Source organism: Xenopus tropicalis, chromosome 8 (assembly GCF_000004195.4).
Source record: "Xenopus tropicalis strain Nigerian chromosome 8, UCB_Xtro_10.0, whole genome shotgun sequence".
Classification (NCBI taxonomy): Eukaryota; Metazoa; Chordata; class Amphibia; order Anura; family Pipidae; genus Xenopus; species Xenopus tropicalis.
The window spans coordinates 118543726-118569818 of NC_030684.2; the positions used below are offsets into that span (position 1 = coordinate 118543726).

At 40.3% G+C, this 26093-nt stretch overlaps 1 protein-coding gene across 2 annotated transcripts; it reads left to right on the forward strand.

Moving 5' to 3' along the window:
* Positions 1–6082: 6082 nt before the first annotated feature.
* cyp2c8.2 (cytochrome P450, family 2, subfamily C, polypeptide 8, gene 2) lies at positions 6083–23652 on the forward strand. Of its 2 annotated transcripts, NM_001005711.1 has the most exons (9): positions 6130–6361; positions 7319–7481; positions 9870–10019; positions 12135–12295; positions 13028–13204; positions 17698–17839; positions 17943–18130; positions 19353–19494; positions 23225–23652. In NM_001005711.1, exons 1-9 carry the CDS (start codon positions 6197–6199, stop codon positions 23422–23424), a joined length of 1488 nt encoding a protein of 495 aa, NP_001005711.1. In that variant the 5' UTR covers positions 6130–6196; the 3' UTR covers positions 23425–23652. The 2 variants fall into 2 exon arrangements, with proteins under 2 accessions (XP_012825132.2, NP_001005711.1); XM_012969678.2 differs by lacking the exon at positions 9870–10019 and having other exon boundaries at positions 6083–6361; positions 23225–23453.
* The last annotated feature ends 2441 nt before the right edge of the window (positions 23653–26093 follow it).

Genomic DNA, 26093 nt, shown 5'->3' on the forward strand with positions numbered 1-26093 from the left:
GGGATGGTAGTTACATTGTTAAGAAGGACCAAAGTCCATCAAGTACAACCCCACCAAGCTAACTACAGTGCACACACATATATATATATATACACACACACAAACACTTCTACAGACCAATCTGAATACTCTCACATATAAACTACAGTAAAAACCTAATATTAACTTTTCCCGTGTTTTACACTTATTGCTTTAAGTTGTGCATCTGACTATAAGAGAGATCCTGTTAATGCTGTCCATAGATGCCCATAGTGTAACATTAATGCTGCAATGATTAGATCTTGTTATTAACACAGCAACCCCCATATGTAATAAAAGGCACTATGTTTGGCTATGAGCAGTAACCCATAGCAACCAATAAGATGTTTGCTTTTAAGCAGGTGACCAGTATATGCTTTCTACTGAGTGGTTGCATCTCCTAGGCAAAGATCATGTAATTTATTAAATAATCCCTTAAAAATTGTATTTCAAAGGAAAATAGACTCCTGTGCTTGTATAATTTGAGTACTTGAAGAATAGGTTTTTTAATGATTTTACATTTTTTTTCGTCCCCGAAAGAATGTAAGTGTTTTACTGTATATATACCTATACTAATTTTAGATTTTCATATCACAATAGCCTTGGATATTCTGCTTGTTCAATAAATCATCCAAACCCCTCTGATAGGCATTAACAGAATCTGCCATTACTCAGAAAGGCATTCCTTTCTCACTTGAAAGTTTTGTTCCACTACAGTCTTTTATCTGCCTATAATCCCCTCTAATGTACTTAAATCTTCCATCCCCTTTACCAGTTTAGTTGCAGTCTCTGCACTCTCTCCAGCTCATTAATATCCTTCTTAAAGGAACAGTAACACCAGAAAATGAAAGTGTATAAAAGTAACTAAAATGTAATGTGCTGCTGCCCTGCACTGGTAAAAGTTGTGTGTTTACTTCAGAAAGTCTACTATAATTTATATAAATAAGCTGCTATGTAGCCACGGGGGCAGCCATTCAAAGGAGAAAAGGCACAGGCACATAGCAGATAACAGATAAAACACTATTGTACTCTACAGAACTTATCTGTTATCTGCTATGTAACCTGTGCCTTTTCTCCTTTTTTCCAGCTTGAATGGCCGCCCCCATGGCTACACAGCAGCTTATTATATAAATTATAGTAGTGTTACTGTAGCAAACACACCGGTTTTACCATTGCTGGGCAACAGTGCATTATATTTTTATTACTTTAAAGCTCTTTCATTTTCTGGAGTTACTGTTCCTTTAAGGACTGGAGCCCAAAACTGTACTGCATACTCAAGGTGAGGCCTTACCAGGGATCTATAAAGGTCCTTGAGTCATTGCCATTTTTTTATGCAAGACAGCACTTTATTTGCTTTTGTAGCCGCTGAATGACACTGCCTGTAACTGAAATTTGTTATCTACAAAAATCGAGTTGTCTAATTCCAGACAGTGCCATTTAGTGTACCCTCTAATGTTTAATAATTTACCCAAGATAACACTTAAATGTTCACCATAAAATGTGTGAACGTGCATACACTGACAGGCACAGATTCATAACACCACACATAGAGCAGAAAATACACTATAGTCCATCACACCTTGTGTCTCAACCGTTTCTACTTGTAGATTGTAAGCTCTTTTGGGCAGGGCTCTCTTCACCTCTTGTATCGGTTATTGATTGCTTTATATGTTACTCTGTATGTCCAATGTATGTAACCCACTTATTGTACAGCGCTGCGGAATATGTTGGCGCTTTATAAATAAATGTTAATAATAATAATAATAATAATAATGTCAAAGATGATGTGTTCTTTTTGTCAGGTTTGCAAATTTATGCATACTGTATATTGCCACTTTTCAACAAAGCAAAGGCCAATCACAGATGGCCTTTAGTTTAAGTTTAGAACTGACCCATTAGCTAATTACAGTATAGGAATTCACACTCACCACTGTGTGTCTGTTTGGCCTGGGTGCTTTAGTTCATAATGCCATGTTAAAGGAACAGTAACACCAAAAAAGTAAAAGAGCTTTAAAGTAATAAAAATATAATGCACTGTTGCCCTGCACTGGTAAAACTGGTGTGTTTGCTACAGTAACACTACTATAATTTATATAATAAGCTGCTGTGTAGCCATGGGGGCAGCCATTCAAGCTGGAAAAAAGGAGAAAAGGCACAGGTTACATAGCAGATAACAGACAAGTTCTGTAGAATACAATAGTGTTTTATCTGTTATCTGCTATGTGCCTGTGCCTTTTCTCCTTTGAATGGCTGCCTCCATGGCTACACAGCAGCTTATTTATATAAATTATAGTAGACTTTCTGAAGTAAACTCACAACTTTTACCAGTGCAAGGCAGCAGCACAATATATTTTAGTTACTTTTATACACTTTCATTTTTTGGTGTTACTGTTCCTTTAAGGTAACATTTGGGATGAGTGCTAATTTTCTACTTTGGGTGCCCCTGAAAGTATAGCAGTGTATAGCTGCATAGCACTTGTATACATTTATAACCTGGGTGCTTTCACATGGGGCACTTCATTGTTCATTGATCAAACAATCTCCCTCCCCCAGAGATGGAGATGGAATTTCAGTAATACACATAATAGGTTGTTCTACCTTCCTACTTCTCATTAGAACCAACTGTACAAAATAACTAAGAGCACAGATAAATAATAATATTATAGTAGCAAATGTCCTTGTATTCAGTTAGAAATCCTACAGTAAAGTTACTTCATTTAAAATAGCTGCTTTGAAGGTGATCTCTTAAAATTTCAGGACACACATCAAGTAAAATTCAAGACACGCACTTACAATGATATGACAAATGCATACCTTAAGGGACCAATATTTGGGAGAGCAAGAAGGGCTGAAGGATGATTAATGGACAACTAAAGGCAAATGTAACCATTGCCTAATTTAAATGGTGTCAGGGTTCAGAGCTGCTATCCTGATTACCGTGGTTATTAAGTTACTTATATAAAAATGTACATTTTGTGGTATTCCGACATGGCTTGCTTCTAGGGAGTTGGACATGGCCATTTACGCAATTTATCTAAAATAAATTTGGGGGCATGGGGGATTCCTAATTTAAGTGCGCAAACAGCCTGCTGGGCATGAGGATAGGTACAACAGCTCTATGTCCTACGGCTAAACAGACCAAAAATGCGGTGATGATTCAAAAAAATGAATTTGAACGTTGAACATTGATAACTCAAACCTTTCTACACAGCACAGCATCTGTCAGGCAAAGCAAGTCACTGACCCATGGAGCCTACAAAATACAGAACATATAGTATAGGTGTGTATAAACCAAAGCATTCATTAAGTGATATGTTAGTTTAAGAGTTAGTAGAGTGAGATTACGAAGTGAAAAAATTTACAATTTAACAGATGAAATGGTCTTGAAAAGGCAATTTCTGCAAAACTGCACTCATTACAGAGGAATCTGTACACTGACAAAGCTTTACAGCTATACATTTGTTGGGGGAAATTTTTGTTACTGCTACGGCAGAATAATACTGCTATTAATAATACTGCTTTTACTGCTATAAACTCTGTAGAGTTCACATTATTGTCTTGAGATATATATATTGTGACATTCTGACTGCCTGTACATGTAATGTTTGGGGAAATTAGTTATGGTTGGCAGGTATGCAGAGGATCAGGAGCATAAAAGGCAGGGACACCACATGTGACATCATGTTTTTCTCTCAAAAACACAAGTTTATTTGGGGTAAACTCCTCCCAAAATAAACATAACAGTTCACAGTTCGTCTGGTAATATGTCCCTAAACAGTTCATGGTTATGGTTTGTCCCTTCTTCAGGGCTCTCACTTTCCAGGGTAACTCACACACTGGAACCTTTTTCCCGGGGCTTCTTAACATCCCCAATAACTTTTACATATCCACAGTGACTCTCACACTCGTGAACACTCTGGGCTACTCAGTCAGCCCTGCTGTCTCTTGCCTCCTGGGATACCAGCTCACCAGCTTCTGGTACACTTTGGCTTCTCACCAAGCCTCAACATTCCGGCACTCAAACATGTAGTCACGGCTCCCTCTGCTCCTTGCAGTGGCAGGCAGCACCACCAGCCTCTCTGGGGCAACCTTCCTGTCCTGTGCCCTGCTCTGAGACCTTTCTCTGTGACTCCTGGTACTTCTCTGGGTGACTCCTCACTTGGTTATTGCTCCCTCTGCTCCTTGCAGTGGCAGGCAGAACCCCAGCTCCTAACAAAGGCAGGCAGGCTTCCTGCCCTGTGCCCTGCTCTGAGAGTGAACCCCTGTCTCTCTGAGTCCCCAATCTTAATCACCAATAACCAATGCTGTGTAATCCCACAGCTATTTTATTGGCTGCTCACCTGCAGCCTAATCAGGCAGCTACTTACGGATGGCCAAATCAAAATACTAAACTGGAGTACGGAATGTAGGACCTTTCCTACTAACCCTCCATTTTCTCCAGGACTCTTGAGCTTCCTAAGCTGCTTCCATGGTTAAAGGTCCCCATACACCATAAGATCCGCTCATTTGGCAATGTTGCCAAGCGAGCAGATCTTCTCCCGATATCCCCCCCTACAGGAGGGCAATATCGGGAGAATCCGGGGTAATTCGATCGTTTGGCCCTGGGGAGCCAGGGCCAAATGTGGTCCCCGATCGAGCCAATGCGGTCCCCGATCCGACTAGAATTTCTAACCTGCCCGATCAAGATCTGGATGATTTCAGGCCAGATATCGGTCAGGGAGGCCTGTCAGGAGTGCCCATACATGGTCCGATTAGCTGCCGAATTGGTCCAAGGGACCAATATCGGCAACTACTATCGGCCCATGTATGGGGACCTTAACAGCATTTGCTGCTGCACAACCAGGCATTTTACCTGGTGCCAACTTTATCCCACCTTTAACAATGGTGGAAAATACACCAGTGTTCTTACTGCTTGCATCTCTCGCTATATATATATATATATATATATATGTGTTGGAGCCACTGACCATGTCTCAGTTACTAAAGAGGGCTCCAGAGGGGGCTGAAACACCGAAATATTGAATAAACATTTTTTCCTTCAAAACACCTGCAAGTGCAGGCCTCCTTTACACTGCTTTACGTTGATCTGTTTTCTACACCCCGGAATGTGTATATATATATATATATATATATATATATCCATACAAACCGGAGTGGAGCTGCACTGAGACCTAGTCCGTAATTATGGACAATGTATACAGGTATAAAGTATACATATAACAGGGTTATCTCTCATCCCATCAAACAAAGCATAAGGCAAAAAGGAAATCGTGTTAGCATGACATAAGAAAGAAAATATTATACCATATACTGTTACCCTGGTTAACAATTGTTTAAATGTGGAGTCATATCTACAACATCATATACACTTATGAAAGTGTATGGCCATTGTATAGGGCCAAGATTTCTTAAATAAAAGCATATATATTCCCTTGTAATATCTTTGGATTTAGCATGTACATAATTGGGTTATTGGTACTGCCACTGTTCTATAATCGTGATGATTGATGACAAGCTGCCTTTTTTTTTAATAGATGGGCAAATTATATGGATCTATCATTTAAAACATACCAGCCCTGCACTTCTTAGCATTATGGCCCTTTGGTGCTTAATCATAGGCAGAGATTCACTATGGTTAAGTGCACGAAATGTGTAAGACCAAGAAGTGGGGGGCTGGTATGTTTTAGATTACGGATTAATAAACACTTTATTATCATTTCATTGTATTTTTGGAGTGTTTTTTTTGTTTCTTGTTGATATGTAGATCTAAATGTTTTTAGATGTGCATCAATAATGGTTAATTTAGCAGAAAAGCTGGCCAATAATGAAAGAGTAGAATTTATTCTACATCAGGATTAATGTGTAACTAAGCAATTTAAAAAGTTTAAAAGTAACTATATCCTTTAGTGTTAAAGAAAATAATGATTGTACAATATTATCTGCATCTAGTTCAGGCGCTCCTTATTATACCTCTCCCACCCATAATCTGGATTTTTTTAGTTGCTGCTAAATCCCTCCCTGGCTGTGATTCTCCACCCCCTGCTTTGATTGACATCCTACATTGCATATAAAGAAGTGACTGCTACAGGAGCTCATAACCCAGGTGTATTCATATGGCAGCCTGTATTAGGGAACTACTAGATCCCATTCTGTGTCCTGCTCAGTTCCCTTTCCAGACATGGAGCCGCTGACCATATTCCTCTGCCTTTTTATTTTCTTACTTTTACTCTTTACATGGAAGACACACAAGCGACGAGTTCAATTGCCCCCTGGACCCTATCCTCTTCCGCTGCTAGGAAATGTGCTACAGGGGATCACTGTGCTGTATGACTCTTATCGCAAGGTAAATTCATAAGATTAGACATTCTGCAGGTGAATTGGCTTCCTGACTAACAAGAAACTGCACATAAATAACAATAACAAAATTATAATAATTGATATGGGGGGAATATTCCCATCTGTAATCTTGTGCACGCTTTTCAGTGTTCACTTTGCTATTGAAGACCAAATATCTGCATTGCCTTGCCCTGTATTGCTTATTATGCTGCTACATACATTCTGCTATATTCCTAATATTGCTACACAAATGTGTCCCTGTAGCTAAATTTGTTTTCAAATTGCTCTACACACTTGTGTCACTGCCACCCTTTTCCCTATTATATTGCTACACACACCCATGTCACACACACTATACACTACTGCAAAACTGGCATTTTAAAAACAAAAGAGTTGTGGCATGTGAGTCTTACGTCATGACGTGCCACTGAACTGAGCACAATAGGTAAGAGAATGTGTCGGTCTCCTGGAGTGCCTTACAGTAACTTCTTTGAATAGATTTTAATTGAATCCAGAAACTTTGCAGGAAGCTTTTAAGGTATTGGCTCGTTGATGAGGTCCCCAAACCGACAGCGCCTATACCTGTTGTTCTAATTCGATCATTTGGCCCCAGATCCAAGCGACCAAATTACCCTGAATTAGCCCGATATCACCCACCTGTAGGTGGGGATATCGGGAGAAGATCCGCTCACTTGGTGACCTCGCCAAGCATGTATGGCCACCTTTACTTTCCCTTAAGAAATGCCCTTGTTTGTGCATTTTAAAATCAATTTGATGACTAATCAAATTTCCCAACTACCTCTGGAAATCAAGCTTTAACCCACCTAGTATTACAGAATCAGACTTTAGATGGCCAGTTTTAGGATAGGGCAAACAAGAGTAATGTCCCTGCACCTCCAGTATCAAGCCTGTCTTAAGAAAGAAGATAAAGAATTTACATCTTAGTTTATGTCTATTTTCTCAGCTTTCTGAGCAGTATGGCCCAGTGTTCACTGTGTGGCTGGGTTCCACACCAATGGTGGTACTCTGTGGGTATGAGGTGCTGAAAGATGCTTTGATTAACCACTCTCAAGAATTTGGTGCTCGAGGAGCCTTTCCAGTACCTGAGAGACTGACTGATGGATATGGTAAGCTCAAAGGAAGTGTATATGTGTTTTAGGGTTTAGAAATAATACACCACAAAGCAATGCCATTTTACTGCCATTATACTGGAATGTATAGGGGCAGATTTAGGAACCATCTGTAGTTTTTACTGAGTGATAATGATGGTTACCGCTTGATAAAAAAAAAATCCAGACCTAAGAATTAACATGCTCCTTTCTCAATTTATTCCAGCTTTGGCTGGGCCAGAATTGAAGGCATTTTTTTTTGTCATTTTGGCATTTTACTGCCAATAGATTTGTCACATTAGTGCCACCTAGAACAATGTATTTATTCTGCAGAATCCATTACCATACCTGAGTAAAGAGCCCTAGAAGCTTTCTCTGTTTCTCTGGAATTTCTATAGCATACATAGTGGAGGGCCGCTAATGGAAGATAGTATTGACCACTCCCCTTTTTTAAACTGCACCCACTTCAAACCACACCCATTTTATCACAATGGTGGTAGTGCAGCAAAAACGCAAATGCTTGGTCCTCACTGCAGGGATATCAACCATCATTCATATGTGAAAGAATTATATTATGTCATATTAAGACATACCCTTAAAGGAGAAGGAAAGGTAAAAACTAAGTAAGCTTTATCAGAAAGGTCTATGTAAATACAGCCATAAGCACTCACAGTAATGCTGCACTGAGTCCTCTATCAAAAGAAACTCATTATTTCTTGTCTATTTTTTTTGTAAACATGATGTTCCAGTGTCTGACTTCCTCTCACAGAAACATCCTTAATTCCTGTGGCCAGAGTCTGCGCAGTTCTTTCCTCTCTCCCCTCTCCTGCTTCCACCAGAATGCTAAGAACTCCCTCCCCCCCCTTAGGAATGTGAGATTTCAGCTATAACGGCTAAACTGCAGGCAGGAAGCTACTTAAAATGGCAGCTGCTATCTTAAGCAAATGGAGAAAGCTTCTAAAGCTGTTTACTCAGGTATGGTAATGGTTTCTGCATAATAAATATAGTGTTCTAGGTGGCACTAATGTGGCAAATCTATTGGCAGTAAAATGCCAAAATGACTTTCCTTCTCCTTTAAATCCATATGCCTCCTCCTCCCCTGTAGATGGCACAGCAACCCCCAGCACATAATTACACACCCCAGGGACCATTTAATGGCTATTTCCAACTGCTAACAAACTTCCAGAACAAACCCCTGCCAGGTTCACCTCCCAAAGGCAGCATTGGACAGGCAGAAGTATGGCACACACAGGTAAATAAGGACAGGCAGAGTATGGCACACACAGGCAGCATAGGACAGGCAGAGTATGGCACACACAGGCAGCATAGGGCAGGGAGAGTATGGCACACACAGGCAGCATAGGGCAGGGAGAGTATGGCACACAAAGGCAGCATAGGGCAGGCAGAGTATGGCACACACAGGTAGAATAGGGCAGGCAGAGTATGGCACACACAGACAGGGTAGGGCAGGCAGAGTTTGATACATACAGGCAGCATAGGGCAGGCAGAGTATGGCACACACAGGTAGGATAGGGCAGGCAGAGTATGGCACACACAGGCAGCATAGGGCAGGCAGAGTATGGCACAAACAGGCAGCATCAGACACGCAGAGTATGGCACACACACAGGCCCGGATTTGTGGCAAGGCCACAAAGGCCCGGGCCTAGCGCAGCAAAGTTTTAGGGATGGCATGCTGCCCGTTAGAAGGGCTGGTCTCAGTTGGGTTCTCGTAAATTCAGGGTTGGACATGCTAGTACGCATTCAAACGATGGCCTAGAGGCTCACAGGTTTGAAATTCAGCACTGCACACACAGTTAATCTCAGTACGGATACCATTTAAATCTTACACACAGGTAAGTCATCAAAGCAGCCAGACAGGTGGGCTGCCAGTTGGACAGCACTGATCTATAGGATGATAAAGGCTGTTTCTAGAAGTATCCCACCCCACCATTTCCACCCCAATCTTAAAGACACAGAAAGGAAAGCCCAGTAAATTTTCCATATGGATTTTAAAGGCACACTAAGACATGAAATGAATTAGCATGATAATTAATTAATATACAGTACATTAATTTGTACTGTGTTTGCAAGGTTTTTATTGTTGATAAATTGTACATAATGTTCATGTTTGATGAACTATGATGTAAATTAATTTCTTTATTGGGTATTTATGAGTTATCCACATATTTCAGAACCATATGGCAATAAGGGCTGGAGTGCCTATTATGGGCTCTGTTCTCAGAGTGGTTCTGCACAACCAAAGAAAAAGTGGTTTAGCAGCAATCACTGTCTATTTATTCACTTTATGGCACACAGCATCAGAATCAAATATTATGTCCATCACATATGCTTACTTTTATACTTTTTATTAAAGGTTTGTAAAGGTTTATATACTTGTTATTAAAGGTGTCATTTCAACCAATGGCACTCGCTGGCAGCAGTTGCGCCGCTTTTCAGTCACCGTATTAAGAAACTTTGGAATGGGGAAGCGGTCAATGGAGGAGAGAATACATGAGGAGACTCAGCACCTTATACAGGCTGTACAGCACACAGGAGGTAATGAGCAGATGACAAATTATTAAATGGCATATGGCATTCCACTGTTGTGGACACAGTTTTTGTTAATGGTTAGTCTATATGTAAACTGATTAACAAAAATGTATGGTGACCTTTGCACCTGTTGACATACTGGTCACTGTAAGGTTATGTAACGGTTACCTGGGATATATGCAGTATTGATCATTAATAAAACTTAGCAAAGTTTGCAGACTGCATTCATTTATTGAGCTGCAGAGTGTTGAAGCAATATCATGGTTTCTCCCTAGCTACATTATTTAATGAGCAGTTTATTGGTCAGTCTTACGAATGTTGGGTCACATGCAACATTTTTACATGGACCTTGATTTATAATTTGATTGTTATCTTAAAATAATACATTTATGCTGTGATTTACTTAAGCACAAGACATATGAACATAATTATTACAAGGTCAAGATGCCATTGGCAATACAGTGTTCATTTAAAATACATTTTTGCTTAAAACAACCTAAGTGTAACCTTATGGTCCTTGCAGTTTGCTACTCTGTGCTGGGCCTCTTCAATTTTTTTGCAGGGGTCCCGGCCCAGAGAAGTTATGCCACTGGGTCCTTGTTTGCCCTAGAGACTAATAACTATGTCATTGGTTTTTAAGGTTACTTTGATACCTAACTATACACCACTACAATCTTAAAACTGAGATGATTAGCATCCAATCACATTAATTAAGAGTGAAAGAGAAGAATGGAGAGAAATGAAAGGGTACAGAAAAGAAAAGTGTTTCTGATTTCCAAGGTCAGTCCTGGCTTTAGGATGTCTTGAAAGTTTTATCAGTACTAAAGTATTTCAATACTCTATTATTAGAAATAAGTAATTAGTATCTGCGCTCCCTGCATTACACATTAAAAGTGGCACATAAAGCTCAATTGCACTGTTACATTACAGAAAATATTTATTACACACTATAGGGCCAAATGTATCTAGACAACCTTTCTAATGCTGTCCTCACTTGGAACACTGTTTCTGAAAGCAACATCAGCACAAGAAATATTCATCCAGTGCATGTTTTTTATGTCAATGCCAATGCACAAAAGCCCAGGGGCCCATTTGTTTATATTTCTGTCCAAAGTGGCAGACAAACAAGGGCAGCAGGGGATACTCTGCCACTTGTATATGTTAGTGTGCCTTCTTGCCTACAAGAGCCAAAATGTCATGCCTAATTCCAAGTGCTGACTGGGTTAAAGGGGTAGTTCACCTTTTAGTATGTTTTAGAAAGGTCAGTTTTAAGCATCTTTATAATTGGTCTTCATTTTTTATAGTTTTTTTAATTATTTGATTATTTTTCTAACCCAGAAAGCCAAAAAAAACAACAACAAAAAAAACAGGCTACGATTAAATTGTTTCTGTGACTTTTTATTACTTATGTTTGTATTTAGTCCCTCTTCTACCCATATTCCAGTCTCTAATGCAAACCAATCCTTGTTTGCTAAGGTAATTTGGATTGAAAATTTTACTGAAAATCAAGACCGGAGAACTGCTGAACAAAAAATGAAATAATTAAAAAACTACAAATAATAAAAAATGAACACCAATTGGAAATTGTCTTAGAATATCACTCCCTACTTCATACTAAAAGTTATCTGAAAGGTGAACAACATCTTTAAGGCTGCAGCTACTGGACTCTGGAATACTGAAAATACATTCTCTGGAAGGATGAGTCTTGCTTTGGTAGATACCAGGCAAATGTTACCTGCCTGAATTTGTAATGCTGTCTATAAAGTTTGGTGGAGGAGATGAAATGGTCTTGGCATCATTTTCAGTGCTAAATGCAGGCATGCCGCACCTAAACTTTGCTCACATTCAGAGCACTGGGGACAGGAGGCACATTAAACTTCAGCGCGTCCTGTCCCCAGTGCTCCATATGTGAGCTAAATGGATGTGCCATAATTAGAAATCCGGCATTGGCTAAATGCATTACAAAGTGTAAAGGCACTGGGGCAGCACACACTACAGAGAGTTCTCACACTTTATATGAGTTATGAATGTAGGCCAGACGCTAATTTAACTGAAGAGTACAACTATGATGACTATTGAACTTTAAGTTATTTGCCACTGATCTTTCACCTTCATTTCCAGGAGAAGCATTTGATCCTCTCTATTTACTTGGCCGAGCAGTAAACAACATTATTAACCTTATAGTGTTTGGAAGACGCTGGGACTATAAGGATAAGATGATGATCAAATTGTTTAACATCATAAATAGCATTTTACTTTTCCTCCGATCCCCATTAGGAGTGGTCAGTATGCTTTTATCTCTTTTACTTCCACATATCAAAATAATAGTTTTGTTCTGTAATACTAGATTTGTCTCTATTCTAATTGTTAAAAGGAGACATATACAGTGAGCGAGTGATACTGTCTGAGTCTTTAAAAGAACTACTTAGCCTTCATTTTGTTTTTCTCTAATGTAAAAAGAAATGTTTTTTTAATTTTATTTAAATAGTTTTGTTTGATTCTATATGTTATTTGTTTGCATGTTTTATTTTGCTTTGGCTCTGCCATTACTTTCTTCCTTATCCCCTTCTTTTTACTCCTACAAGGTCTGGACTGGGATACAAATTAGGCCCTGGCATTTCAAGTACACAGAGGCCCAAACAGCCCCCCACCAGCCCAATAAATAGTGAGTGCCTATGGCATCTTACAGCAGCCCCTCTGGCATTTGCCAGAATCCACAGATTGTCAATTTGGGCCTGGCCTAAGTCCCTTAAAAATTTCTGTTTTTACTTGAGTTAAAGCTGCAGACTGGGGTCTATATAGTATACCTTTCTAAGTTACTAAATTAATTAAGTAATCCATTGCTAATGGTAGCCATCATTATTACCTTGAATAGCTCAGGCTTTATACCATTACTTTTTTGAATACTACATTACTAGATTCCAATGGAACTTCTTTAAAATTTTCTCTGCATTCAGCAGTTTATTTTACTGAACAACAACAGGACCAGCTACTTTCTGTTTTTCCTTATGCAGATTTATTCGGCATTATACCAGATAATGCAGCACCTTCCCGGCCCACATCAGAAGATATTCCATGACAGTGAGACAGTGAAATCTTTTATCAGAGAGCAGATTAATTCTCATAAAGAAACACTGGATTCGGATTCCCCACGGGACTATATTGACTGCTTCCTCATCAAAGCTAATCAGGTAAATGATTGTAGTTAAAGTAATGCCTGGTAAAAAGGTTAGGATCTCATCAGTCCCCATTTCCTAGTAATAGGCCCTGATTTGGGACCTTGGGAAAATTGCATCATACTTACTGAGTTTTTCCTTTCTTGGCCATCCTCCATGACAGTGATCCCCAACCAGTCCCCAATATGTTGCTCCCCAACCCTTGGATGTTGCTCTCAGTGCCCCCAAACCAGGGAGTTATTTTTGAATTCCTGACTTGGTGGCAAGTTTTGCTTGTGTTGTACTCCAAGTCTTTTTGCATTTGAATGTGGCTCGCGAGTAAAGGTCCCCATACACGGGCCGACTATAGCTGCCGATATCGGTCCCTTGGACCGATTCGGCAGCTAATCGGCCCGTGTATGGGCAGAACAGAGCGGCCTGGCCGACCGATATCTGGCCTGAAATTGGCCAGATCTCGATCGGCCAGGTTAGAAAATCCGGTCGGATCGGGGACCGCATCGGCTCGTTGATGCGGTCCCCGATCTGACTGCCCCATAACCACAAATGTAATCCGATTGTTTGGCCCCAGGGCCAAACGATTGGATTATTTTTTTTTTAAGTTTCGCCCACCCGTAGGTAGGAATATCGGGTGAAGATCCGCTCGCTTGGCGACATCGCCAAGCGAGCGGATCTTATAGTGTATGGGCACCTTAAGAAAGGTTGGGGATCCCTGCTCCATGGTATGGTTAAGCTCCTCCCCTTTGACCCCAGGCAGAAGACCCTCCCCTATTAAAAACTTTAAAGCCTTCCCACTCTCTTACACAGGTGTCAAAGTACCAAACTGCCAGGTTGGGTGGGAACAAAACTTGCTGACTTGGAGAATGGCCAGGAAAGGAAAATCAGAGCAAGTATGATATAATTATCATTTTACCCTGGCCATCTCAATGTCAGCTACATATGGGATGTACCCAAGCTTAACCCATAGGGTGGTAATCAGCTTGAAAAAGGAACTAGAATGTTCTGAAAGCTTGCTATGGTATCTTAGTTAGCCAATAAAGGTATCACCTTTATACCACTTTTGTTATTTTTTATTTCAAATGGGTTACCCTGTAAACCCATAGGGTGGGTAATATAAATAAAAGGAAGGGTAATATAAGTAAATATTATCAAAAGGATCCCTGAAAACCGAACAGTTGAGACAACTCAGAACATTATAATTAGTGATGAGCGAATCTGTCCCGTTTCGCTTCAGCAATAAATTTGCAAATCTTTCAAAAGATTTGCGAAACAGCAAAAAATTCGAGAAACGGCGAAAATGTTGTGCGGAAAAAAATTGTCGCCCGCGACTATTCTTTTGACGCCTGCAACTATTCTTGCAACAATTTGGACGTGCGACTATTCTTTTGACACCTGCGACTATTCTTGCGACAATTTGGACATTCGACTATTCTTGCGACAATTTTTGGACGCGCTGCGAATCCATGCCTGGCGAAACATTTCCCCCATCGCTAATTATAATAATATACTTTTAGTATACAGGAATTGGATGAACTAAAGAGGTCTACACTGGTAAGAGCTCTCACAATCAAACACTCCAAGCTTGTTTTGAATTACATAAGCCAAGTTTAGAAAAACACCTGATATCTTAGCAAGTACCTACAGATATCAGATACTATAATAGAATCTGTGATTATTCCATAGTAAGGAACCTATGACTTCTACACCTTGCCTCCCAACAATTCCACACTCAATAAGGCAAAAGTGAGACACTTACTAAATGAGACCTGTGGGAGCCCTGTCCTTGGCCATACTAAACACAGAGCAAGGTTCCCAACTATTGGGCATAGTGAAAAGATGTTTCCAGAACTGAGAAACACCAAAGCTAAATGCATTATCCTCCTTACATAACCCTGATAAGTGAGGAAGGAACATTCCCAAATGGGGAACCCTCTTTACATTCTATTAGAATAAAATAAAATACCACCACACCAGGGCATAATGCAAACTACATGAATCTAAAGACTAAGGGGCTGATTTACTAAGACACGAATTCCAACCGAATTGGAAAAATTCCGATTGGAAAACGAACATTTTGCGACTTTTTCGTATTTTTTGCGATTTTTTTCGGCGCCTTTACGACTTTTCGGAAATTATCGCGACTTTTTCGTTACCAATACGATTTGCGCGAAAAAACGCGAGTTTTTCGTAGCCATTACGACTTGTGCGAAAAAACGCGAGTTTTTCGTAGCCATTACGATTCGCTCATATCTTGTCGCGACTTTTTCGTATTGAGCGCTCGTAAGCGGCGGGCGAAACTTTCAGACTTAGCATGATTTTGGAAGCCTCCCATAGGACTCAATGGCACTCTGCAGCTCCAACCTGGCCCAAGGAAAGTCTCCCATAGGGCTCAATGGCACTCTGCAGCTCCAACCCGGCCCAAGGAAAGTCTCCCATAGGGCTCAATGGCACTCTGCAGCTCCAACCCGGCCCAAGGAAAGTCTCCCATAGGGCTCAATGGCACTCTGCAGCTCCAACCCGGCCCAAGGAAAGTCTCCCATAGGGCTCAATGGCACTCTGCAGCTCCAACCTGGCCCAAGGAAAGTCTCCTATAGGGCTCAATGGCACTCTGCAGCTCCAACCTGGCCCAAGGAAAGTCTCCCATAGGGCTCAATGGCACTCTGCAGCTCCAACCTGGCCCAAGGAAAGTCTCCCATAGGGCTCAATGGCACTCTGCAGCTCCAACCTGGCCCAAGGAAAGTCTCCCATAGGGCTCAATGGCACTCTGCAGCTCCAACCCGGCCCAAGGAAAGTCTCCCATAGGGCTCAATGGCACTCTGCAGCTCCAATCTGGCCCAAGAAAAGTCAATGTTTCGTACTCGGCGCGAAAGCTGCGAACTTTTTGCGCAAGTTTTAACGCTACGAAAAAATCGCAACATTTTGCGCAACTTTCGGAATGGCTACGAAAAAGGCACGACTTTTCGCGCAAGTTTTAACGCTAAGAAAAAATCGCCAGATTTTGCGCAACTTTTGGAATGGCTACGAAAAAGTCGCGACAATTTTCCGAAAAATCGCAAAATACCGATCATTACGAAAAAAACGCAATCGGACGCATTCGGCCCGTTCGTGGATTAGTAAATCTGCCCCTAAGTTTTACCAGAAATGGGACATGATATTCCCTGAATATGTAGTGTAGGGAAAAACAAGGTGAACACATGTAGAATTCCTGACTCTCCTCCAGAGAACAACAAATCTGACAGTTTTAGTACTGGAAACCTGAGATGAACTGTAAAAACCTCACATTGCTTTGCCAGCAATCAGAACCCATTATCTGGTGCAATATCTTACCTGCCCAAGTCAGTAGTCCTCTGTCATGAAAACCTTAAATCCTGACTCCCCCTAAAGGCCACCTTCTCAGCAATGCCCTGAGATGAATCCTTTTTAAAAAATATTCTTACTGCCTGAGGTCCAAGGTAGAAGACAAAAGATGCCTATGTAAGGGAGTGGGAAGGCTTTAAAGTGTTTGATAGAGAAGGGTCTTCTGCCTTTGGTCAAATGGGAAGGAGCTTACCCGTACATAGCGGATATGGAAATGGCCAGAGTAAAAACTGCCACAGGTTGCCTAGCATAGTTTATATTGTATGTTTTATTGTATATATATTTAGCCCAGAAAACCTTAACTCTTTCATGTGTGAATAACCCTATGTTCACAATTATTACTGTTGCATAAGAGACTATATTCATTCTCTTTTGTGACTTGCTGAATTAAGAAAAAAAATCTTACTTGGTTTCATGAAGCAGCCCCAGAAACCCCCTTGAACTGGCAGCAGAGAAGGAGTTCCAAAATTCTATTAACCCAATGGTGTGGCACTGGTGGCTTAAATCACTCCAAGCTGATAATCGAGCTATCACAATAAACCAGCATGGGCACATAATAACATTTATCAGACATTTTCACTGTTAGGGCTGTGACAGATGGGGAGATTAGTCGCCGCGCGACAAATCTCCCTTGTTGTGGGCGATTAATCTCCCCGAAATGCCATCCCACTGGCGAGAATGTAAATCGCCGGTGGGATGGCATATGCAGAGCGGCAATTTGCCGAAATCGCCAAAGTTGCCTTGAGAGGAAACTTCGTGATTTTGGCGCCGCGTATGCCATCCCACCGGCGATTTACATTCTCGCTGGTGGGATGGCATTGCGGGGAGATTAGATGCCCGCGACAAGGGAGATTTGTCGCGCTGCGACTAATCTCCCCATCTGTCACAGCCCTAACAGTGAAAATGTCTGATAAATGTTATTATGTGCCCATGCTGGTTTATTGTGATAGCTCCATTATCAGCTCGGAGTGATTTAAGCCACCAGTGCCACACTATTGGGTTAGTAAAATTTTGGAACTCCTTCTCTGCTGCCAGTTCAAGGGGGTTTCCGGGGCTTCTCTCTGTCTGTCACAGCCCTTAGAGGAGATATAGTTTGGGAATGGGTTCCCTGCTAATGTTTTCAGCACATGGTAAAAAATATATTTTTTTTGTAGGAAAAGGACCACCACTCAAGTGAATTCAGCCAAGAAAATCTGGTGAACACAGTGTTCGATTTCTTTGTAGCAGGGACAGAGACCGCCACAAACACCATTCAGTTCAGCTTGCTAGTCATTATTACATACCCCCATATTCAAGGTGAGATTGTTAATAATGTTTTGGTGATGGTAAAACTAGTTTTATGAGAACACTATGATCACATTAAAGGCTTAAGATAATGGGAGAATATTGTTTTTTCCAGCCCAGGTTCAGAAGGAAATAGACAAAGTAGTTGGCCCTGATCGATTGCCTGGGATTGCAGACCGAGCCCAGATGCCATACACTAATGCTGTTATTCATGAGATCCATCGGTTCTTGGACCTTGTGCCACTGTCACTCCCTCATATGGCAACACAGGACACAGTATGTAGGGGTTTCAGGATCCCTAAGGTGAGCAGCATTATCCAAAACAACAAGTTTTTATGTGATATGGAGAGATGAGGTTATTTTCAGAGATTTCAGAATGTGCCCATTACAAAAATATATGGCTTACTGGGGTCAACTTAGTTTTTGGGACTTTAACTTCCCAAAAATATGTTTTTTTTTTTTTAAAGTCAATGTTATGTTAGTGGCATTTTTTGCCTTGAAATTAAAAATATTGTGATTTATTGTGTAATGCTTTGAAATTATGGTTCCTTAGCTATACAAGTCAGGAATCTCCATAGAACTAATATTGATGCACTGGAGATACAATGGGCTTTCCCCCATATAACATATGACAAAAGGTAATTCTGATATATTTTTCTATGCTATGTAAAAAGTTATTTTTAAGTATTTAGATTCCAATATATATTTACAGAAGTGGAATTACACAGAAATACAGATCTGGAAAGTTTAGACTGTCCTTAAAAATACAATATATACATTTGTATGTATGTATGTATGTATAACTTTATTTATAAAGCGCCACAAGGGTACGCAGCGCTGTACAGTCTTACAGAATACAAAATTACACCAGGGAGGACAAGTGATATAATAAATAAATACAATAAATACATATATGTATATATATATATATGTGCCATGTGGTATGAGACACAGTAGGAAGGAGGTCCCTGCCCCATAGAGCTTACAATCTGAGTGGTTGGGTAACATACAGGCACATTTCCTAGGTTACTAAACAATAGCCCTCATAAATGCACCTAAACTGAAAGAGTACACAGTTTTAAATAAAAACCCTTGACAGGTTGTAAGTGTCTTTATAAAAAAATGACTTCTCTTTACTTATGCCCTTGCCTTTTCTTATTGCTGTATATTCAAATGTTCCTTATACGCTATATTCCAATATTCTCTGTTGCTGTCAGTGTACATAATTCAACAAAATCTTACTGGGCTTTAACTAGGACAACCCTAATATAACAAGGCACAAGAATCATGTAAGAACACAGGCCAACAAGTTATCAGATGTAAAACACAAAATCACATTGCCATAAAGAATTCTATTTAGTATTCTGTTCCAGACCACCAAAATATTGTAGGCAATAATATAACCTATGCTATCAATTAAAGGTAATGCAGAATCACTTGGTTTAATATTGAACAAATATCTACTGTATATCTGATACATGTTATATATTATTATATTGTAAATTACTTTGAATTCTTGCAACAGGGAACAACAGTCATTCCACTAATTGGCTCAGCCCTATGTGACCCGGCCCACTGGGAAACACCTGAGGAATTCAATCCTGAGCACTTCCTAAACCAGAATGGAGAGTTTTATATACCGCCAGCGTTCATGCCATTCTCAGCAGGTAAAATTGTGTTAAAAAGCATTAAGCTTGTTATAAACCCGTGAATCTGATAAACTCAGATAATGAGAAAATACTCCACACGTGATATTACCCTATTAACTTTAGCCTGTTCAGCTAGCCACACCTCACATGGCAAACAATGTCATGTTACATGCCACAGCTACTAAATATGTAAACAAAACGTTTTTCTTGCTGTAAGAAAAAGTTGTTTTTATGTAGATTAACAATTATTTTCTACAAAAGTACAAAAAGAAGTTATTTAATCAGGTTTGCTAGACTTTTCATATAATGGCCCATGGATGTATGCATCTATCTAAATCATTTGCCTTAAGTCCAGGCACTCACAGAAGGCCTGGCCCAAAATCCAGGAACCCATAGAATTAACTGTACCTATACCATGTTCCACTTCTTGCAAATCAGTAAAATAGCAGTCACAAGATAGCAGGATAGCACAGTACACAGCTGCAACAGTAATACATTTGCCAGTGGTCCTAAACCATATTATAACTTAGTGAACAAGCAGTACAATGAACTGTGTATTTAGCAACAGAAATTAATAAATGACTTACAACTGTTTTTGGCAGTATATTACATTATGGAGCAATCCAGCAAACAACACATGTAAAATATCACCGAAGTCACTTTACTGATGGTCTGCCACTAGGGTATTGACTCCACTAGGATGTTTGTCTGCCTAGCTGTAACTGCCTTTTGCTCCTAGAGCACCTCAACCTAGAATCATAGCATCAAGTAAACCTTATACATGGAGTACCTTTCCTCTGAAGTGTAATGGGAATGTGCACCAAACACACAATTACAGCCTTCAGCATAAGGGCTATAAGTAATTATATACCATTACTATTCTTCTATATGTATTTATTCTTTCACAGCGTTCATACAGTCTTTTGTGTTAGATATATTTAGGCACTACTAGGCAGGATATTACCCTAAGCTCTCCAAAAAAAAAAGCACCCATCCAACAGGTAGGTTCCAACTTATATTTAGGGGTTCTGTTTTGATACACATAACCCTTACTTCATCCAGGAACAGGTAAAAAGAAGGGGGAGCACTCACCAGGATAGCAGGCTGTACTGTGCTCCGCGGGGCTACCACGCTTCCCAACACCCCCGATAGGGCAAAAATCACAATAGAAAGGATAGTAATGGAAGCGGAACGCAGGGCAGCACTTGCAGTAAAATCACATATTTATTTCCATTATATTAAAAACATATAGGAGAACAGCATCATCCTTACAGCTTAAAGCGTTTCGTGGCCTGCATGCCACTTCATCAGAAGCTGAATCTACAACCCGAATACCCACCAGTACTTATCCAATTAACCCCATCAAAGAGCACACCCAAGGGTTAATATAAGGCGAGGCGATTTGGACAATAGGTTACTGGAGAGAGAAGTATACTGGATTTATCGTCTGAGGACAACAGAACAATACGGGGGCCTTAATAGAGAATGGGAGTTATCATGTTTTTGTAAATAATTATCGTTCCCTCTACTGTGATAATAGTATATGCTATGTGCCCATGTATCTCTGAATTTGGGAGGATATATGTTTTTGTATATTTCACCTTCTGTTATATTGTATCATAACTTTGTGACTTTTATATATAGCATACATTAGTGTATCCCACTACATATATCTGATATCTCTCTTTTTTGTACTACCAGTATATATGTTTGGTTTTTACGGGTTATGTAGGTTATTGTTACAGTGATTGTTTCGGGCTAGGGGAGGCTATGTGCTTCTCTGTATTTGTCTTTTTATATATTACTGCTCTTACATATATGTTTTTAATCCCTTTTACACCTAATTGACTATCTTCTAGGCACTTGTGGGGTTAATGTTATGAAGGTGGGTGTGCTCTTTGATGGGGTTAATTGGATAAGTACTGGTGGGTATTCGGGTTGTAGATTCAGCTTCTGATGAAGTGGCATGCTGGCCACGAAACGCGTTAAGCTATAAGGATGATGCTATTCTCCTATATGTTTTTAATATAATGGAAATAAATATGTGATTTTACTGCAAGTGCTGCCCGGCGTTCCGCTTCCATTACTATCCTTTCTTACTTCATCCAGCTAAGAGTTAAAAGACTGTAGGGCTAATTCTTAAAGCCCCCAGGCACAAGAGAATTAAGGGGCTCAAGAGCCTAAGTGCCTTCCCCAGTCCTTTTGAATCTGGCGCAGCCTAACGCAGACCGTACTAGATTCAAACTCAAGTCCTTAGGTTTCTGCATTCCAAAACCAAGCACAAAGGCCTGTGGCTTTTCACATAATGTCCTATGACACGGGCTGGGCAAAGTGGAAAAAAAATGGCCTTTTGAAACCTTTTTTGCACTTTGCACACTTTGTGGGGCATTGTGACTGCACCCTTGGGAGTACAACATTCCTTCAGTCTTTATGAAGAACAATCATCTGCAGCACTTAGAGTGCTGATAATTCATCCCTCTTAGTTTTGTAAGTACATTTTGTTATTTATAAAAATGTGGTGTGAAGATATTAAATGCAGGGCTGTGACTGGCTGTCCCCTCCTACTGTGCTTCTGGCAGGGACCGTTAGAACAGGCCCACTCTTCATCTGAATCTCATAGGGACTGTAGCAGATCTATAGGGGACTTCAATGAAGAGTGGGGTTTTCACTTATGCTATTTGTCTCCTTTAAGACCTTGTCTGCAGGGTAGTAGTAATTGCTTTTAAGAGCTACAATAATGCACATATGGTTTCATTTCTACCATTTTAAAAAATGCCGTGTTTATGAAACAACAGGGTTTATTTGTGAACAAAGCAATAAGCCAGATATAGTAGAGCCTGTATTATCCCTCATTTAGAGCATTACCTGATTTCATAAATGCAGGTAGTAAGGGTCTATAAAATGAATGTTGTACAGGGCACACCATATTTTCATACAGGGCCATATTTTGTGTGCACCACATTCTGGGTTTGTAGACAAGTAGCTGTATATCAGGCAGCAGTTACAAGGACCTGGGATAGGTCCAAAGTCAGGTGCAGATTTTTCAACTAGTCCTAAGGGACAAAACGTGTAATGCTGTGTAAATACCTGTTTTGAAATGTTTAAAAATACACTAGCATCCCATATATACAATAATAGTAAAGAGGATAGCTGCCCACATACTATTTTTGGTATACTGAGCTTTCAGTAGTTCTACTGAAATGAATAACCATCTGACTCTATGTATTTTTGTCACTCCTAGAATAATGTAGAAGAAGGCAGCTGAATAACAGACCAATAGGGGAACGGAATTCTGCAGATTCTGCTTTCTTTCAAATACACCTATATTTGCAAGGCATTCTATAACCATTAAACTGTTTAATCAATAGACATTGTATTTTGGAAAATTGCTTAGAATTAAGTAAGTAAGTAAGTAGAGTTTTATTGTCATCCCAACAATATACTTACAAGTACACAGTGGGACGAAATATCATCCTCCTGAATCGAAAAAAGGTGCAATACATAACTGTAATTACTATAATAATAGAAAATAAAATTAAATAAAAAAAAAATCACAGAACTGTGCAACACAAAATCAGTGCAGTGGTAAGGTAAAATGACTAAATGAATAAGCAGTACAGTACAAAATAGTGCAATATTATAATTATTGGAGAGGGGTAAGCTGCATTATAAACATTGTGTTTTTTCTTCTTCCTTTGAATGTAGTAACATAATTTTGGGACAAAACTTACATTATTATATCTTGCAGGAAAGAGAGTGTGCCTGGGAGAAGGGCTGGCTCGTATGGAAATCTTCCTCTTCTTCACTGCCCTGCTGCAGAAATTCACAATCAGAGTTGCCAATCAGACTGATACATTCAACCTGAGGACGCTGAGGAGGGCCTTCCGGAAAAAGGGGCTATTCTATCAGCTGAGAGCCATGCCTAGAACCTGTACTGTGGAGAAATAATATAATAAATCTGTACATCTGCAAATTAATATATATTTGGATCTACATTCAAACTAAATCTAAATGAATCTGGTATCTGTGCTTGAACTGTAAATTCTTTTTACTCTTTTTTTAAGCTCTTGTTAAAGTTAAAGAATGTTCCTTTTTTGTAAAGCATTTCTTTCCCTTTGGTTTATTTTTCATCAATTGGTTGTAAGTGCAAATTAAAGGCATTTTACTATCTGTTAATCCCCATTTGCCTACTTACTTCTTTCATGCCCACTGCAGTTAGCTACTGTACTTCTGTACATTTATATTGATTATTTTACTGTCTCATGCTCAGTGAGTCTGGAGAGACACCCACCGTGGCATTCCGATCAGCTCTGTCTAATCAGGAAAAAGCAGGGCAATCAAAACACAAAGGGGCACATTTACTAATCCACTAATCCGAATGGGAAAAAATCGGATTGGAAACAAACATTTTGCGTTTTTTTGTCGCCGTCGCGACTTTTCCGTGAATTGTCGTGACTTTTTCGTCGCCGTTATGACTTTTTCGTGAATTGTCGCGACTTTTTCGTTGTGAGCGCTCGTAAACGGCGGGAAAACCTTTGCGACTTTGCATGATTTTGGAAGCCTCCCATAGGGCTCAATGGCACTCTGCAGCTCCAACCTGGCCCAAGGAAAGTCTCCCATAGGGCTCAATGGCACTCTGCAGCTCCAACCCGGCCCAAGGAAATTCTCCCATAGGGCTCAATGGCACTCTGCAGCTCCAACCCGGCCCAAGGAAATTCTCCCATAGGGCTCAATGGCACTCTGCAGCTCCAACCCGGCCCAAGGAAATTCTCCCATAGGGCTCAATGGCACTCTGCAGCTCCAACCCGGCCCAAGGAAAGTCTCCCATAGGGCTCAATGGCATTCTGCAGCTCCAACCCGGCCCAAGGAAAGTCTCCCATAGGGCTCAATGGCACTCTGCAGCTCCAACCCGGCCCAAGGAAAGTCTCCCATAGGGCTCAATGGCACTCTGCAGCTCCAACCCGGCCCAAGGAAAGCCTCCCATAGGGCTCAATGGCACTCTGCAGCTCCAACCCGGCCCAAGGAAAGTCTCCCATAGGGCTCAATGGCACTCTGCAGCTCCAACCTGGCCCAAGGAAAGTCATGATACTGAAGCTTGAATGAATCCGAAACTTTCGTACTCGGCGCGCCAGTACGATTATTTCGGCAACCAAAAAATTCTGTTGAATTATGACTTTTAAACTCATAATTATGATGCAGATCACACTGTATATTAACATGTTTCTTTAACACCAAAGGTTTGTGGTTTTATTATAAATGTGCTCAGTGTCGGATTGAGATGCCAGGGGCCCTCCAGAAAACCTTGGACCATCGGCCCACTTTCTAAACCATTAATCCTCCTCTCCTCACTCAACCTCTCCTCCCTTAACCTCTTTATTATCCAAGCCTCTTTTCTCTATCCTTTTATCCCATACAGAAAAAGGGAATGACCATTCAACTGACTAAATAGTTAGAAGCAAAAGGGCCCACTGACACCTGGGCCCACCGGGAGTTTTCCTGGTATCCTGATGGGCCAGTCCGACACTGAATCGGCTAATTACACATTAACTGTAAGGGAGCACAAATTCCAGTCTTTAACTACTGGCCATGTTTTATTTTAAAGAAAGCACAGTTACACAACATCTACCTTTATACTGCATTTTTGCTAGTAGTTCTATAGAGAAACATCTAATTCTCCTTTGAAATGGGTCCCTGGGCTCAAAACAGCTTGTTATACACCAAGAGATCTGTGATACTGACTTTTGTGATATTTGTAAAATTGAATTGAGTCATCGGTATCTTTTACGTGTCTACTGTATGGCTCCAGACATCTAATTGGTTGCTATTTGTTACTAGATCTCTCTGGCTATGGTCAACACTATCAGCTTTCTCTATAGTTTCACTCATAATTTCAGTAAAATTATTTTTTTATTGTAGTAGCTGTGCATGGAAAAACACATCCATCAATGTTCAACCTTTCATCCTACCTTTTGTGTAGCGCATACAAGGAATATAGCTGAAAATTGTTTTACTACTATGGTTATGTTCATGGCAGGGTCCCAGAAAAATAACTTTTTCTGGGACCTGGGACATGATTTTGCCTCTTACAGCTCTCTGGTAAGGCCTCACCGTGAGTATGCAGTGCAGTTTTGGGCTCCAGTCCTTAAGAAGGATATTAATGAGCTGGAGAGAGTGCAGAGACTGCAACTAAACTGGTTAAGGGGATGGAAGATTTAAACTATGAGGTTAGACTGTCGAGGTTGGGGTTGTTTTCTCTGGAAAAGAGGCGCTTGCGAGGGGACATGATTACTCTATACAAGTAAATTAGAGGGGATTATAGACAGTTAGGGGATGTTCTTTTTTTCTAAACAAAGCAGCTTGATTGCAGAGACCATCAATAATGAAAACAGTAGTGGTAAAAAAAATTAAAAAGCAATTTTTTTAGACAGAAAAGACAGCCTAATACATTTCCCTACTCCATATCAGCACTATCTGGGATATCCCCGCCCCCATGCCCCATCAGAAGGACCCTCCCCAAAGCTTTAAAAGCCTCCCCCACCCCTCTATGGCATCTTTTTTTCCTTCTGCTTTCCTTGCTCCATTGGAAGCAACATTTTTGCTTTTTAGCCTTGGGAAAG